A 17,500-nucleotide genomic window follows, 5' to 3' on the forward strand; every position below is an offset into this window, starting at 1 on the left:
TTATTTAGCCAAGCAAGAGTGCTCTTATACTAATTGGGTAGACTACAAATCAACTGAAATTAAAACAAATGGAATCAAAATTTATGTTGGTTTTTGAGGCGAGGGGAAAACTGGAGTATCTGTGGGAAAAAAACCTCTCAGAGCCAAGTAGAGAACCCACATACATGTATGGCATTAAATCTGGGAATCGATATCCTGGGCCACATTAACAATAATAACAAATTAACAATAATTTCCCCATACCATTTTTTCTTTCACTGCTGTTGTCTGGTTTTTCTTGCCTCTTCCTTTTCCCTTCCCTCTTCCTTTTAAAGGTATTGGCTCTTCAAGGGTTTCTAGCTGACATTCAATGGATTCTTCAAGACCATGAGTTTCTACTTCCTTAGAAATATAATTATTACAAGGCACAATCAAAATTATTAATGATAACTAAGGAGGGTAAGTGAGTAATCGGCACCCGTGTGCCTTAAGTTTCAGGAAAAAATTCTCATTATTTTTACCCCCTACATGTATAAACCCAGTTACGTCACAATCTCTTTCTTTAGTTTTCACACGATTTTACCCTTATAATGTGCAAAACGTGTGCTGATTTCGTAAGGCTCACAGAAATTCGACAGAAATGATCATCTATTGCTGTAAACTCAGAACCTGCCAGAGCATTTGTGCATTACACCCTAGATACCACAGGTAAAAGCTGTAAAGAGTTAACACAATATTAAAACCAACCCCTTGTGGAATTTGTGCTAGTTAAAGTTTCTTTGCGTTTCACGGATCTCTACATCTATAAAGCTGATGCTGCTACAGTGTGGTCCTACGAAGTCATCTTGAAAAGCAGTCAGAGGCCTTTTTAACCGTGTTTGCTAATTATAATAAAATCGTAAATGGTTTGAACTCAGGAGTCATATCATAATTAAGTAAAGTATGATTGTTGGGGTGAGTGTAGTCCTGAGAAGGACTGTTTGAGATGAAACCTGAACGGAAGTCATCTTAACATAAGATGTAATTGGCTGTGAAGACTCAACAGTGATTGGTGCATTTTGAACCCTCTAGGTCTAAGGTCTGTACATAGACTGCTCGCAGTCCCTTCTGGGTTCGTCGAACCGCTCGCTTTGGTCACGCAAGTGAGCCGAGGGAAGAATAGTGATTGAGCAAAGATATTCTCAATCACCATTCTCCCTTCGGCTCGCTTGCGTGACCAAAGCAGGCGGTTCAACTAACTCATAAGGGACTGCAAGCAGTCTAGTCTGTACATGTATTGTAGCATACATCAATCAATACTGTCAAAGTGAAAGAGTAAATCAGTGGAGTGCTAGCCTGGCGGCTAGCAGTCTTAATCCAAATTACTGAACACCATGTTTTGTTTTCAGACTGGTTTTTTCAAATGTGTCAGTTACGTGTATAATATTTGAACTGCAGAATGAAACGAAAGTTGAAAAAATCATTGCAGTTAGTCGAGAACTTATAAGCAGTTGCAAAGAAAGGCTGAAAAAGTCCAGGCTTGAATGGGTTTTGAAATAATGACCATGCATGGAGCCATACTGCACTTGTGCTACCAACTGAGCTATTAACTGGTCAATTGTGAGTTCAAGTTTTTTCTTTACAAGGCAAAGAAAATATATTTTTAGAATGTTATGAAGTTTCATACATTTAAACTGCAGAATAGAATGAGAGGAATGCTCTTGTTCTGTCACCCACAGGAGTTACTGTATCATTACAGTAAATTCTATAACACTGAGGGACGGACATTTTTGGCCCTTTTACAATAATCCAGTAGAAAAAAATAAACATGTTATTTGCCGGCCTAGGTCGGTCCGTATTGGGAAAAACTGTGCTCTTGGTCTTGAGTACGGCCCTGACAGCCACATACTTGAGACCTTTGGCACAGTTTTTCCTGATACAGACTTCCCAGATGGCAAATAACATATACGTACTTGTCACCCACCTCTGGTTCATCAATGGCTACTTGTGTTTTCTTCCCTCTGCTCTTTCCTCTGCCTTTGCCCCGTGCCGCTGTAGGTGTGACAACTTCCAGTTGAACGTCATCAGAATTCCCAAGTCCCTTGGAACCTGTGGCCTAAACAATAAAATCTCAAAAATCATTTGGTTAAGTTACAGGAGAACAGCCACAGGGTGGGGACAGCAAGTGGGTTAGACTGTGCTGTACTCCTTTCTCCAAGTTACTTATTTTTTGCAAATGAGCCAGTTTAATAGGCTACTGACTTTTTGCAAATTGGCCAGGAAACTTAGACCTACTCAAAAAGTTACAAATCAAGTTTTAGGAAAAAGGAAAGGAACTTTATTTAAGTGTCTAGTTGTTCTAGCGCTGGAGCACTAAATCAGGGACACCGTAAAATGAAATTAATAATTAACGCAAGTCAAGTCAAATGTTGGCTTTTGAGGAGAGGGGAAACTGCAGTACCCCGAGAAAACCTCTCGGTGCAGAGTAGAGAACCAACAAACTCAACCCACATAATTATGACGCTGAGTTTGGCAATCGAACCCCGACCACATTGGTGGGAGGCAAGTGCTCCCACCACTGCGCCATCCCTGCACTCCATTATGAAATTTCCATTATTCATCATTTTTATTGTCAGTCATTCTGACTTAGCCAAGTTTTAACATTGTTACTATGCCTTGATTACAAGTGACAAAAGAAGACTACTGCTTGGGTATCTTTTAGCATCACCCCCCAATCACCAATTTACTTTACTTATACAGCAGATAATGTCACACTGTATGCCTACAGGGTAAACGGCCATCTCTTCACACACGTAACAGAACATTTTTTCAGGTGTACATTACTGTTAAAGCATCTAGTTTTCTGTTTTTCTGTCTGACTTTGCATACCACAGTTTCATGATCAGTCACTGCTGTTGTCAGGTTCTTCTTGCCTCTTCCCCTCTTTCCTTTTGCAGGTATAGCCTCTTGAACCATTTGTGGCTGACTCTCAACAGATCCTTCTTGATATTGAGGTTCAACTGCCTTTTAAGAAAATAGACCTTTTTTACAGCTATGTGCTTAGTTACCTGGCCATTATATGAAAGTGAGGCTTTAGTTGACCTTGCTATAATACAGACCTTCCTCCCTTTCTTATGTCAATGATGATTAGTTGGAATTTACATAGGAAATAAAGCAGCGAGGTTTCTATCAAAACAAGGTCAACTCCAGCTCACTTTCATTCATAAGGTAACTAAGCACACAACTGTAAAATGGCCTACTGGTATTCTTTATATTATTGTCTATTTTAAATATTATTAGCAAGTCACAATGGATGGCTGGCTTACACACTAGTTTAGATGTCCAATAAAGAGCAGTATACCATATCTCCTCAAGGGTTATATAAACAATCTAAGGTGAATTTTTTCTGGCTGGTTTTTTTACGGGCCACAGGTCACAGGTCACTGTTTTACCAATGCAGAAAGTATCCCAAACATTATTAAAAGCTAACCTGAGGCCTAGTTAGGCCTAAACAAGCGTTTTTAGGCCTAAGGTTTAATACCTTTTATGAATGTGTGACCCTATTTGGGAAAAGGGGGATTAAGGTGAATTTAGAAAACAACGTTTTAACGCGTTTAATCGCGTTCGTCGAAACGCGTGGAAACGCATTTTTTGTGCGTTTAAACAGATTTTTAACGCGTTTAAACAAACGGCTCTGTTGCGCTTCAATTACTGCATTTCGTATGCTGAAAAGTACGCTAATTTAGTTGTATTTGAATGAATAAATTACCTGTTCTATAATATGAAATGCGGAGATTAGAGTGCATGTCTTCCAATCCACTGTGTCAAAATGATCAATTCATCAGCAAACTTACCTTTTGCCTTTCCTTTTTACATTGCAGTAAGAATTACATTCCGTCTATAATAATTTACTATCCTTTTTTCTGTGAGCGCCTCATGCGCACCGACTTTAGCCCACTTGCAGTGCACGAATCTCGTGCTATCAACAACGGCAACCAGACAATTAGCACACGCAGGAAAGAAGATTCGGTTTTCGAGTCTTCCCTAAGAATGGAGCAAGCCGTCGCATTTGAGCCTACGGATTCTGCAGACAAGAGCCAACGATATTGCTCAAAGAAACGCGAACCACTGAACGACGCTTCAAAAATGTTGCCATTAGCGCATCAGGTTTCACCAAGAGGCTGGTCAATCATTTGTCTCAAGCTTGTTTTAATATTTTTAAAACTCTTTAAAATTTTCACATTCTCCTCCTTTGTGTTTTCCTCTTCGGAATTTTTGGCGACAAAAAGAGCACGTCGCCAGAATGAAGCAGAATCGAAGTGATGACGCCGCTAGCCTTCGGGATGTGTCATATGTTATCACTTGAGTAGACTGGTCACGATGTCGTGACGCTCGCCCCGCAACAACTGAAAAATCAGGTTTTCGCCCCATAGCGACGAAAAAATTGGATTGTTTGTACCATTATTGATAATGCCTCGAGAAAATAGAAATTACAGAAAACAGGCTGTCAACATTTAACCACCTTCAGAAGGACGTAATTCAAAGAATGAGCGAATCACATAAACATTTCATCGAAATGTGACAAAGTAAACATCGCATTGACTTGACCAAATACTTCTGGGTTGTGTAATTCTCTCCATTGTTATCGTGGGGAAACAGAAACCTAAATATCCAGTTGCGAGAGAAGTAGGGAGCGATTCAGTGAAACTGGGAACGTTTTTAGATTCGCGAACATTTGGTAGTATCGCAAGTATTTACCGGTTTTTCTGATCAGCGAATTGATTTTTTCGGAACTTCCTTGGTGTTCACGAACAGGCTTTCCATCGGATAGTCTTAATTTACTTGTTACGGATTCTTTCAGTTGTCGCTATAATAATATAATTATTGTGGGACTGTGAGAGAAGTAGCGAACGATTTAACGAAAGCAAGAGCCGTTTTTCGCTATCTTTATGACCGGTACCTTCCGGTGTGATTAATGGCTCGAAGTTGAAGCTTTGGCCGAAGACGCTGAATATATCTGCTCTCGTTCGCTCATGAAATAGGTTTCCTCTGCCAACTGCAAATTACCCGCGAATGTTTCGGGAAGGTTGGATGGGTTTAGAGAAGTATGATCCATTTCTTTCAGAGCTTTGCTTTTTTTGTTATTTCAGAGGTTTAATTGAAAGCGCTATCATATTGTTGCAAGTTATCGTGCTTGTGTCTTGGCGCTTCACTATCTGCCTATTCAACCCCTTTTCATTATCGCAAATCATAAACAAACAGGAAATTAAACAAACTGATGTCTCCTTTTGACAAGTACTAAATGACCAAAAAGTCTAAACTTTCGGAAGGTTGCGTGACTGATCGCGACAAATATGTGGATCAGTTTATTTCTTTTGAGCGGTAAACAGCGAGTCGTCGATCAATTTCTTTTCTAATGGCTTGAACGTAACACTTAAATGCAGCTTTAGTTGAGCCCTGTCATGATGGTACGAGTTGTTTTATCTTCGTTCGGTTACTTGGGCCTTGGTCGTCGCCGGGGTCGTCGCTCAGAGTCGGAAGACAGCCGCTATGTCAACTGCCTTGATCAAACATGAATAAAGGAAAAATGGTAGTAAGTTTTGCATGTGAAGAATGCCTCAGCTGGTAACCCCAATGCAGAATTTTATTTGATTGATTTATAAGTGTTTGCGACTCTACTATAAGACCAACATGAACAGCATTCAACAATCAACATTCTGTTGTACATTTCTAAAACAGGATCGCACATGACAAGAGAAACCTACTGACGACCCTCGCTAATCACAGGGTACACATCAAGCAAACTTGTGCTTAACACCATCTTGAAAATTCATTTGTACATTCCTCACTTCATTTGAAACAAATTTCTATTGTTTATGCTCATGATTTACCGTTAGAGTCGCTAAGTAAGTGTTTTGTTTTTTCCTCAGAGAACGCCGCCAATTTAGGCATGTTTAGGTTGGACTAATTCGCATTTCTTCTCTTTTCCGAGTACTTGCAGCGACTAAAACAATCAAGATTTCGATGGTTTGTCGAGCTGCATTGTTTAAATAAATCACAGTTAACCCCAGATGACACCCAATAATAATATTATAGCAAGCAGCCATTTAATTATGCGCTCACTTGAGGCAAATTAACAGCGTTTAAACGCGTCGTTTGTGTAAAGCTTTTCCGACATGAAATCTTACGCACGCGTTTTTTTCGCGTTTAAACGTTGTTTAAATGCGTTTAAACGGTGTTTTAACGCGTTTGCGTTTAAAACGATAGAAAACGCGTTTTTTTGTTATTCACCTTAATCCCCCTTGTCCTAAATAAGGTCACATGTTTGGGATACTTTCTGTATTTGTAAAACAATGACCTGTGACCTGTAAAAAATACCACCCAAGTTTTTTCAGGGCCAGCTGCCCTCAAATAAATGACCCCCCAACTTTGATGTCTTGCCCCGCTACTCTTAAGCACCGTTGGTTAGCAGATATCATGTTTTCCTTTCCTTTTTTTCTCATCCTGAGCATTACTTGTGTCCAGAAATACAGGCCATAAATCTCACAAAACTGTCCCTTCACTTTTTAAGTAAACCTTAGAAGTTACAATACTAGCCCTCTCCAAAAAAACAGTTCCCTATAGAATGAAGTGATAGCCCATAGCACTTGCAAAGGTAAGATAAGCAACAGGAATGGCAACTGCAATGGAAAAGTCACTTTGAAACTTGTGCTATTGTAAAATAATTTGTGATTAGTCCAAAGCCTGTAATTAAATTTGACAACTTAAGTGTGCTGAAGCGTTTAAGAATAAAATGGGTATGAGCTATTGTACTTTAGTCAGGAAAGAAGGGAAAGAAAACACGATTTTATCGTCATATGCAAACATCATCAATTTCACACTGTGGTTTTGTGGACAGCAAAAGAAATGTAATGAAAGCACAAAAGAAGCATGCAAAGCTATTGTTTTTGCTGATTTTAATAATTTTGCAAGTTTTTTATAATTCTGTTGCCATTGCATAAGTCTCCTGTTTTAACGTGAAAGTGAATGTTGCTATTCATCCAGATTCAATGCAATGCATTGCAAGTGGGCCCTTGTCTCTGTTCCTCGATGCTTGTCATGTGATAGTGAACTACCACGTGACAAACTTGACTGATGAAGACTGATGGTTTCAGTTGAAACGTCTGTTAATAATTAAGACCAAAATTCCAGAAAAAGATTTTAAAATTCCTCGCATACTGTAAGTCTCCTGTTTCAACAAAAAGGAGAACTTCTTGCACTAAATATATGTATGAAGTTTTCATTACCTGAGATGTACCTGTTTCAGTTGCCAATACTTCTTTTTTTCTTCTTCCTCTTCCCCTTTTGCCAACACTGGGAGTCTCATCCACCACTGCAGTTTTAATTTCTGAATCGGCAGCTCCTGTTGCCAGCTTTTATAAAAGCATAATTCATGAAATTATATCCTCAAGGAACAGTAATAATTTGTTTAGAAATCAAAACAGAGGGACGCATGAACACAGGAAGACTAAATTAAGGGCCAATAATTAACCTGCAATAATTGCATTGCCCTTATTATGATGGGTGTTTATTATTATTATTATTATTATTATTATTATTATTATTATTAATTATTATTATTATTATTGTTGTTGTTGTTGTACAGTTATAAGTCTCTCTGACTAACACAGCCTGACACAGCCTCTTTACTGTGATTATTGTCTGTAATAATGACAATGATGATGACATCAAAAAATAAAGTACTGAGACAAGGTGTTCTTACATCAAGCAGACTTACTTTGTTTAGCGGTGTTTCCAAAATTGAAGCAGACTCAGCAAAAGCTGTTCTCCCTCTTTTTCCTCTTCTTGATCTTGGAGCAGGGGTCTCCTTCACTTCTACATTTCTATCTTGCCCAACTTTTGAGGGTTTTGGAATTACCCCTGCCACTATTTCCTCATCAGAGTGTTCTTCAATGCCGTAAGCTTGGGTCGCCTCAATCACCACAGATAGTGCTGGATCTGGGTAATATTAAAAGTACATGTACATTACGTGCACAGATTACCAAATCAAATTAAGTTAATAATAGGTATACAATGTACTGTAGGTACTTTTTACTGCAATAATGCTGTTCTTTTTTTAAATGGGACCACCATTTCTTACTTTTCTGTAGTAAATGCTATTCAGATTTCTTGGACAAGCAATGAGGAAAGTATGAAAGAAAATTTTACTATCAACAGTAAGACTGAACCCTTAATCTGGGGTAATTGCAAGTTACCTTAAATATCATTGACTGTTCTTTTTATAGCACCGTTACATAACATTTACAATCATGATAATATTATAAGCAGCAGTCGTGTATCACCTTTACAGACTCGAGTTAAAACCAGGAGTTTGTAGATGTGAAACAACATTGACCCAAATAATGCAAAAAACATATTCCTTTTTCATATTCAATGGAGGTCTGGCTCTTAATGCATGCAGGGTTTGAAGGCAATCACCAGCTGCTTACTTCACACAGTCACCCAAGAGTGTAAAGTCACTTCTAATTTCAAGCTGCTTGGTATGAATGTTAATCAAACTTAATGTTAGACAAATGAATAAAATTAGCAGTCAGCATACATGTACATGTACCTGCATCAATACTGCCACCATTGTAAGCTTGAGTTTCTTCCAGTGTACACTCCAATTTAGCATTATTTTTCCTCCTTTCAGGGGGCTTCAAAAAAGCATGGTCTTCACGGGTATTGTCTTCGTCAATATCATGATCAGAATCACCCCCTTTATCATCTTCTCCATTACGCAAAGTTTCTGGCAAACCACACGTTACCGATGTTTTATCTTTGTCACCTTCATTCACTTCTTCAGAACCTTTATCCTTATCTATGGCATCATCTTCGTCATCTGTTTCGTCAAATTCATGTCCTCCATATGCTTGCGTTGCTTCCAAATTGTAAGATGTTGTGGCCTGGATTGTGTCCCCTCTATCAATCTCATTCCTAGCTGCAGGTACCTCAAATTGTTCATGAATTTCCTCTATGTGGCTTTCTTTTTCAGTGCTTTCCTCCTTCACATCATCATCATCATCATCATCCGTGTTATCATCACTGTCTTGAATACCATATGCCTGAGTAGCTTGCAAGTCATTTGGTTGCATCTTAGCTTTCTTACTGTCATCGTCAGTATCAGTATCGTCATCCTTTCCAGTGACATAAGCCTGTGTTGCCTCCATGCCATAAGCAAGAGTCGCTGCCACATCATCATCATCATCGTCCTTATGACTTGCCACTACATTGGGACCGATAGGCAGTGGTTGAGAGTCTGAATCCTCTGAGTCTTGCTTCTCCTCCTCATCGTCTTCACCATCTAAATCTTTGATGCAATATGCCTGTGTTGCTTCAATGTCATAGTCTTTACACAGTGGGTTCCTATCAAATTTCTCCTCCACATTTCCATCCATGACTGGAATGGTCTCACTTTCACTCTCAAAGTTTGTGTCAGCTACATAGGGTTGTGTAGCGCTGTCGTCTTCAAATACGTCAGATTCCATGTTGTTTTCATCTTCACTTGTAACTTCCCCTAAGTTAGCTGATTTATCAGTATTATATGAAACTTCTGGATTTTCAGTAACCTCGGATTTTTGGACTGTCTCTAGTGCAGCTGTCCCTATAATCAAAACAAACTGTTTAAGCTGTATTCAACAGACTGCGAATGCAATTAATTGTACTGAATGATGCAAGTCTACCTTAATTAGGACTCATGTCTTGACAACCTGCTTCACCAAATAAACTCTGCTTTGAAAACATATTCTGCCATTCTACAGTGAGACCACGATGTCCTGAGGTACAGCTCTAGCCCCTTACAGTTTTCACTTTGTTGTTTTCTTGTTTTGTTGAGTTTTCTTATGATGGTTGGCAAGAATACCAAAATATGAGCATAACTAACATGCATGCCCTAAATTGCACATACTGATGCAATGGAAGAACTACTGTTCAATACATTGTCCTAGCTACACTTATGCCCAAAAATGGACAATAACAAAATTGGCAAAATAACAAATTTCGCCATTTTAGCAATTAATAAGGCAATTTTGCCAAATTTTTGCCAAATCACCAAATGTATGCAGATTGGTTCAATACACGATAGCCAGCCATGTTGGCAACTCTGGCGAATTCTTGTCAAATCATCAAAATTAGTACAATAAAATTAATGTACATGGTGATCAGCCATGTCGGTGAATCTGGCGAATATGGTGATTCCCAGCTGGGTGCAATTTTCATATTCCCCTTTCCTACTTTTCACAGTTTAAAAGCGAGCTAGAAAATACCTTTTGTAAAGCCACCAGACTTCTCATCTTCATCATCCGTTGAATTCATTTCAGTTGCGTCATATGGCAAGGTTGCATCAGCCTCCTCAACTTTGCCTTGTTTGATTTTCCCTTCAGCATCCACAGTGGAACCATTCATATCTACAGGTGCTTTCTCAGTGTCTATATCATAATCAGATTCATCCAGTACCGGCGGCATATTGGAGGCCCCAGGGTGACTCACTCTCTTAAGTGGGGAAGCATCTTCTGATTCTGATCCATACAACAATGTAGGCGCACAGGTGGGATCAAGCCTGTCGGCATCCTCCACCCGTGGGTACTTTGGCCTCTTTATGGGACTTCCATCTTCAGACTCAGAGTCATACAAAAGTGTAGGGGCACATGTGGGCTGCATCCCAGAGCCCCTACCTTCAGGATGGCCAGGTGAAATTTGCTTGTTATCAAATGAAAGATCACCCTTTTCATCTGAATGTACGTCTGACCCAGAGCTTAGCCTCAATGTTGGTGGGAGACTGCCTGTTTTTGCAGAGTAAGATGAAGCAGATCCCAAAGATTCTCTGAAAGAAGCAGGGTTTTAAAATGCATCAGTGAAAATACAATGTATTTGCCACCAACTTTGATATTTTTGGAACTTTTGCTAGCTCTGAATTGTTTGTCAAGAGTAGAAACATGGGGACTTTACTGCGTCCTTTCAATCCACATACTACTTAAAATAATCTCAAACACCCTGATTTTTTAACCCATTGACTCCCAGGGGTTCCCCACTGACAAGTAAAATCGTCTAGCGTTAGACAAAGTAAAAGTCAAAAGGTTAATATTCTGGCCGGTTCAGGCTGGTTTGGGTGTTAAAGGGTTAATGGGGACATTAACCTTGACGACAGTCCACAACTTTATCCAATGTTCAATAACGTTTCTACACAAATGGGCTATACGGAGGTGTTTAAGAAAGTGATATGAAACTTGTTGACTTATGAGGCACTTGCCTAACCACTTCCCGGCCAGTTCACGTATTGGATGAAAGGAGGGAAGCTGGGAAAATGAAGAGAAGGGTGGTTGACTGACCGACCCTGTGTCTCTCTCATTTACCCACTTACCAAAACTGTCAGTAAAAAAAATAATAAAAGATTGACTGGCAGATTGCTGAAAGAGCTTACAACGCCAGGGATAGGAGCTTCTCCCAGTTTCAGAAGCATACCTAATTTATAGCTCTTGCAAGTATCGCTGTTTTGGTTCAAATTTTTTCTTGGTTTAAATTTTTGCAAACCAGTTCAATTTTGATTTTTCTTTGTCTAATTAATATTCATCATCATAATCTGAAACAAAGGAAAATTAAAATTAAACTGGTGCAAAAAAATGGAACAACCACATAGCCTTCATGCTGAACAAGATACTACCTGTACATGTAATCACAATGGGGTTACCCATTTCTCACCTTCTCGTATGCCATTTCCGATAATTGGTTAAAAAAAGTATATTTTTAAAATTATTTTTTCTTTAAACCACGGAAGAGAGAGAAATTAAGGAGAAAAGTTACCAATGGTTTATCATGGAGGGACAACTGGAGATTACATCTAAAAGGCAGGTCCTTAATTTTAAAAATTAACATTGCAACTCTACACTTCTCTACACTGTGCAACAGTACTATGTAACAGCAAATGTGCAATTGCACAGTAGAAAAAAACTGACATTGAAAAAGCAGCATCAAACTTAAGCATTTTACTAGAGCTGCAAGTTCAAGGAAAAAAAAACACCTTTACCTGTTTCTAAAGACCTTGTCTGGGCTCCCTAGTCCAAATGCCAGAGTCTGTCCCTCCATGCTGGACTTCCCTTTGCTTGGAATACCTTGGGAAAGACGTCAGGGACACGTTTTCAATATACATGTAAGGAGTTGGTGGCATAACCCAGTTGTCAGGGCATTGGATTTGCATGTGTGTTAAAATTAATTTTGGTGATTGCCACACAAATCTTTCCCTTTCGTTGCCCCCCACGGGAAAAGTTTAAATTAATTTTCTTGATTAATTGTCCTTCAATTCTTTCGACCAGGCCCCACTTGTTCAAACGATGGATAGCGCTATCCGCCGAATAGAGCATGAATCAAATTTTAGCGTTAATTTAAACTTAAAAAGAACTGTTCAAACACAAAGTGTCACCGAATTTTGTCACTGATTGTAGATTGTTTGTTATCTTTTTTTTTACTTTTAGACATTATCATAATCTGAAAGTAAAAAATAAACTACCGGTAGTTTGAAAAATTTATAACCAGGGAGGGGCAGTGTGGTCTATTGCTCCGGGAGATGGGTTTGCATGTGGTTGCCCCGGGTTCAAATCCCGTTCTAACCTCTGGTTTGGATTTGTTTCCAGTTGTCTCGGATTCAACTCTATCACACTTTGTAAATGGCCAACTGGTTGCCTCCTGCCAGCTGGGGTTCTTAATCCTGTTTCTGTTAAGTTTGAATTCGTTAGATCTTTCAGATTATTTAAAGCGGGGTGCCTGTGAACTAGCTCGATAGCTAAGTGCACTTCCATACAACAAAGAATTGACTTTTCCTTAAAATTTACAACTTCAACATAATTATGTGTTAATTAATTGGTCCCAAATTCACCCCTATCATGCTTATACACAGGCAACTGTCTGCAAGCATCAAGTTTGCTTACTTATGCTTGCGAATGCTTAGAGAAGACACCTAACATACTAGAATTTCAAAGACAAGCTACACTACAATGGCAAATAAAGAAATGTGCTCAGAGTCAATAAAACTGTTGTTAAAATAACATAATTTCATTTTTAATAATTGAAGTGGTACATTGTATATAGTGGGAAAGAACAAGTAGTGGAAGAAACTGTATTGTAAACATATGTTTGTTTTAAATTTGTGTGATTGTGTGAAGAGAAGTGTAAGTCAAATAATATATATATATATATATATATTGCGCATGCTCACTAGCTCGCTAGTTTGAGCACTCTGGCATGACTTGGATGTACCACATGTGTGGGACATCTGGGGTGGCTTTATAGCTTAACCTCCATCCTAGACATCAGCACTGCACTGATGAGGCCCAGAAGGCCGAAACAGTACTGTCTGCAGTTAGTTATATATATATATATATATATATATATATATGTATATATTTTAATCAAGTTTGCTTACTTTTCTTTACTTTAAACATATCACAAACAAACTGCCACATTATGTTGAATATAAATAATATTAATTGACAACAATGACATCATTGTATTTACTAGTTACTACAATTTACCAAAACTCACTTGCAGTCTTAAATCTGGCCGGTGTCTCCTGTTCATCATCAGAGCTGTAAAAAACAGGAGCAACAGTTGTTGCTGTAGGAGGCCCCTCCTCATCAGTATCATAATCTGTGTCTGCAGCATATGCTTCTTCTTCCTCCTGAGGAATTAAATATAATATTGTTATCTCATTTTGCTGAGCTTACTTTTTAAGAAGTCTCAAAGATGGCAAGTCTTACATGTACCTTGGACAGTTCAGATGGCTTGTAATCTTTAGCGTCCTGTTCTACACGTACGTCTTCCCTTGGGATTTCTGTTGCTTCTTCCTTTGTTACGGCAAGCAGTACCTTGTCATCCTCTTTTTCTTCTTCGGTGGTCACTTCTGGTAGCATAGACTCTGATCCGGTCTCTGACCCAGTTTCATCGCCTTCACCCTATTTTGGGTGAAAAATTCCAAAAAACTCCTTTTTTTATCAAGATCCCCCTCAATAAAGCAAAAAAATTTTTAGGACCCCCCTATTCTATTGGGGAATTATTTCAATGCCCCACCCCCCCTCCCCCCCATAAAATACGATTTAACGTAATTACTAAATTTAGCATAGAGCAGTTTTCAATTGAGTGTCAAAAGTAATTAGTGAATTACTTTGGTTTATGATTACTTCACCTGTGACAGGTGATGCGCTTAATTTTGTCCAACTTTTTCCAGATTTTGGCAGACGATAATAGTTCAGATATTTGTCTAATTCAGAAACAGTTAGTTTATTTAACCCTCCATTAACTGTTAGTTCCTCCCAATTATAATTTATTTGAAGATGACAATGAGGATGATGATGACGATGATGGCGACGATGATGGTGATGACCATTGCGATTAAGATGATGATGAGGTGTAGGAGGAACAAATTAATGAATACATTTTCCAGGAGACTAGACTTTGTATTTATTGACGTAGTTATTAAAAATGTTCACATTTACTGTACATATACATCTAAAATGTCACACTTTTCTTATATTGTTTTCTTTATTTCGCAGAACTGTTCAACCACTTTATAATATACATCTGTAGTAGATATTAATATAAGTTTTGTGGTTTCTTGATCCACTGCTGCACTTGTAGAACTGGGGTAACAACTATACAATTTAATTTAATAGTTCAGTTGCTGTTGCATTGCTGTAAATATGTGTATAATTAAGCTAGTTTTGTAGTAGTGTTTTAAGTAATACCATATTTATACAAAGGTTAACTTCTACATTTTTAAACATTGACCTTTTTAAAAATTTCGAGGCCCCCCTCCATAACTCAGCAATTACTCCAGGGCCCCCCCCCCTCTTTTAGTGGCCAAAATTTCAGGTCCCCCCTAAAATCACCCAGCCCCCGCCCCCTCCGATAAATAATGAACGGTCCCTAAGCGTTATAGTTACCCGATTTCCACCCGTTTGCTTTCCTTAGTTTTCATACTTTCCTCTCACTTCTGTTCCCCTTAACTATCAGTTTCAATTCCCTCTTTGCCAGCTACCATCTCCCACTCTCCAAAATCCCCTTCTCTCTTAATTCCCACCCTTCACTCTCAGTTCTCATTCTTTTCTTTCCTAGTTTGCATTTCCTTTCCTTCCAGTTTTCATTCCCTTCTCTTTCACTTTCCATCCATTCTCTCCCAGATGCAGACATACTCTACTCTCACAGTTCTTGTCCCCTTCAATCCCACTCACTTAGTTCATTTCAGGTCTGTTTTTTTCCAGTTCCCATCTCCTTCTCATTTGATTCCCATCTTCTCGTTAGTTTGCTCTTTTTCTCCCAGTGCCCATTTGCTTCTCCCCAGTTCCCAGAATATTCTCACATCTTGCACCCACTTTTTCCCTGTTCTTTCCCAGTTGTTAACCAACTTAAAGGTTCCAATCTCTCTCCTTTCTCGTTCTACCCTATGTATCTCCCAGTCCTGACAGATCTCCCACCACTAAATCAGTCTTGTCAAACACGATCATTGAAGATATCTCCTCATAATTGTTCAAGGGTCTACTTACCTCTTCTACAATCTTCCCCACCATGTACTGACATTTCACATCGCCTAGTGTCAACATGTCGCCATGCCTTAGCTCATATCTTATAGTCGGTTTCAAGAAAGACTGTAAAATAACCAATAAAATTCTTCAAATGAGACTCACAACCCAAAAGTTGACATTTAAATTTTTGGTTCCAGTAATAATAAACAAAAATTGTGCATTAATAAATCATTGATACCTTTCCTTTCTTGGTCTTGTTTTTGCTTTCACAATCATGAATGAGATGCAGATCCCTTTGAACTTCGATGCATGCATGCTTCTTTGACAGTGCCTTTGACAGTTTAATAATAGAAGTGCAGCACAATTAGCAAAAGAGGGAGTTTGTAAAGATATTGTTCTGTCTTCCAATATTTAGACCTTTAAGTCTTCTAACCTTTGACAACTAACAAAAGTGCCGTAAATATGATTTTTTTGTTGTTGTGTGGGTCTTCAGGTTTGACTTTTAGACACCACAGAAAATCAAGGTTGGTTCTAGCTCTACCCTAGCAAGGTTTTTGTCATAGCACTTTGTGATTTTCTTTTTCTATTTACCTTAAAAAGATTTCAGTTTGTTTCGAGTATCATTTCCTTTACCTCACCTTTACCTAACCCATGTGAACCAGATTTTCACACACACCCTAGATTTCTCTCAACAAACAACTTGGTATTACGGCTCACAATATATGCTAATTAGACATCAACAATTATGCAGTAGTGTCGTTGACTCGTATAAAAGCATGTAAAGGATGTGACTACATGGTTTGGTCACGTTTCGTGCTTCCATGCTTTCTTGGACTTTCTCTGGTTTCGTGGGTGTCATGCTTTCACTGGTTTCAAAAGTGTCATGGTTTCATTCGGTTTGAGGGTGTCATTTGCATTGCAACCTTTCGCACTATGTAAAGGAATCCAAGTGGCCTAATTTGATCTATCCCAAGGATTCTGGATCCCGAATAATTATTGAATCCTGGATCATGAGTCATGTATTCCGGATTCCAAACAAATGGGTTGCACTGAAATGGATCCTGGATTCCATCCATTGGATTCCGGATTCCACACTCTGGATTCTTGATTCCAAACCTCACATTTGCTAGATTCGGGATTCCTTCACATCGGGTGAAACCTTTTAAAACTACGTGGTCCCATGCCCAGTCCCCTGACATAATTAAGCATTTTTAGTTAATCCTACCTTGATTGGGATTGTAATATTACATTTTCCATCTCTACCAATAAAATTGTCCCCTAAAAGAAAAAAAATGAAAGAAATATGATTGAAGCTTGGTACTAAATTTTCTTAATACTTTTCCAATTAATGCTAAATTAAAAACGTATAATAGTTACATGCAACAGGGATTGATTGCAATAACCATTATAGTCATCCGAATGATTTTACTTAGAATCACAGACCTTGGAATACGGGAAAGATAGTTTCTTTGAATCCTTGTTGGGAAAACACCTTAAGCTGTGCCACCTGAAAGAAATATTGAAGAAGTGGATTATAGTATTGGAGTATAGAGTTTTCATTGTTGTTGACAGTCCAAAGAAATCATCACTATCATCATCATTGTACGTAGCATACATTGTATAATTATTACAGAGCTCTCAAGTCTTAAAGTGGTACTACGACCAAAAAAACAAATCTTTTTTTTTTTTATTTCAAAACTATGTTAACTAAACACTAACTGACCCAAGATTAAAGTTCTGATTTCAAAAAGACACCCGTTTATTTTAACTGGAATTTTCTTATTTATTGGTCCGCCATTACTACATTGTAACTTTAAAATCTTGAGAGAGCTGGGTCGAGGAGAAAATGACATCAAAGACTCACTAGTTTAAGAATGCAATGCGTGTACATGAGTACGCGGCCGAATTAATATGCAGCACGGGAGTTTCGAGCTTTCAGACTTTTAAACCCGTGTTTTGCATATATAATAAATTGCGTTTACACGCTGAAATTT

The 17,500-nt window shown here is 38.4% G+C and overlaps 1 protein-coding gene across 1 annotated transcript in view; it reads right to left on the reverse strand.

Moving 5' to 3' along the window:
• LOC137974977 (mediator of DNA damage checkpoint protein 1-like) overlaps nucleotides 1–17,500 on the reverse strand; it is a 31,782-nt gene that overhangs the window by 12,413 nt on the left and 1,869 nt on the right. The window contains exons 3-16 of the mRNA XM_068822003.1: nucleotides 16,950–17,013; nucleotides 16,732–16,784; nucleotides 15,745–15,837; nucleotides 15,528–15,629; nucleotides 13,752–13,940; nucleotides 13,531–13,666; nucleotides 12,020–12,104; nucleotides 10,263–10,819; nucleotides 8,570–9,601; nucleotides 7,736–7,956; nucleotides 7,245–7,370; nucleotides 2,848–2,982; nucleotides 1,943–2,074; nucleotides 244–381 (exon numbers count right to left, since the gene is read on the reverse strand). Of these exons, the coding sequence (XP_068678104.1) occupies nucleotides 244–381; nucleotides 1,943–2,074; nucleotides 2,848–2,982; nucleotides 7,245–7,370; nucleotides 7,736–7,956; nucleotides 8,570–9,601; nucleotides 10,263–10,819; nucleotides 12,020–12,104; nucleotides 13,531–13,666; nucleotides 13,752–13,940; nucleotides 15,528–15,629; nucleotides 15,745–15,837; nucleotides 16,732–16,784; nucleotides 16,950–17,013 (3,063 nt within the window). The remainder of the gene's footprint in view (nucleotides 1–243; nucleotides 382–1,942; nucleotides 2,075–2,847; nucleotides 2,983–7,244; nucleotides 7,371–7,735; nucleotides 7,957–8,569; nucleotides 9,602–10,262; nucleotides 10,820–12,019; nucleotides 12,105–13,530; nucleotides 13,667–13,751; nucleotides 13,941–15,527; nucleotides 15,630–15,744; nucleotides 15,838–16,731; nucleotides 16,785–16,949; nucleotides 17,014–17,500) is intronic.

Source organism: Montipora foliosa, chromosome 11 (assembly GCF_036669935.1).
Source record: "Montipora foliosa isolate CH-2021 chromosome 11, ASM3666993v2, whole genome shotgun sequence".
Lineage (NCBI taxonomy): Eukaryota > Metazoa > Cnidaria > Anthozoa > Scleractinia > Acroporidae > Montipora > Montipora foliosa.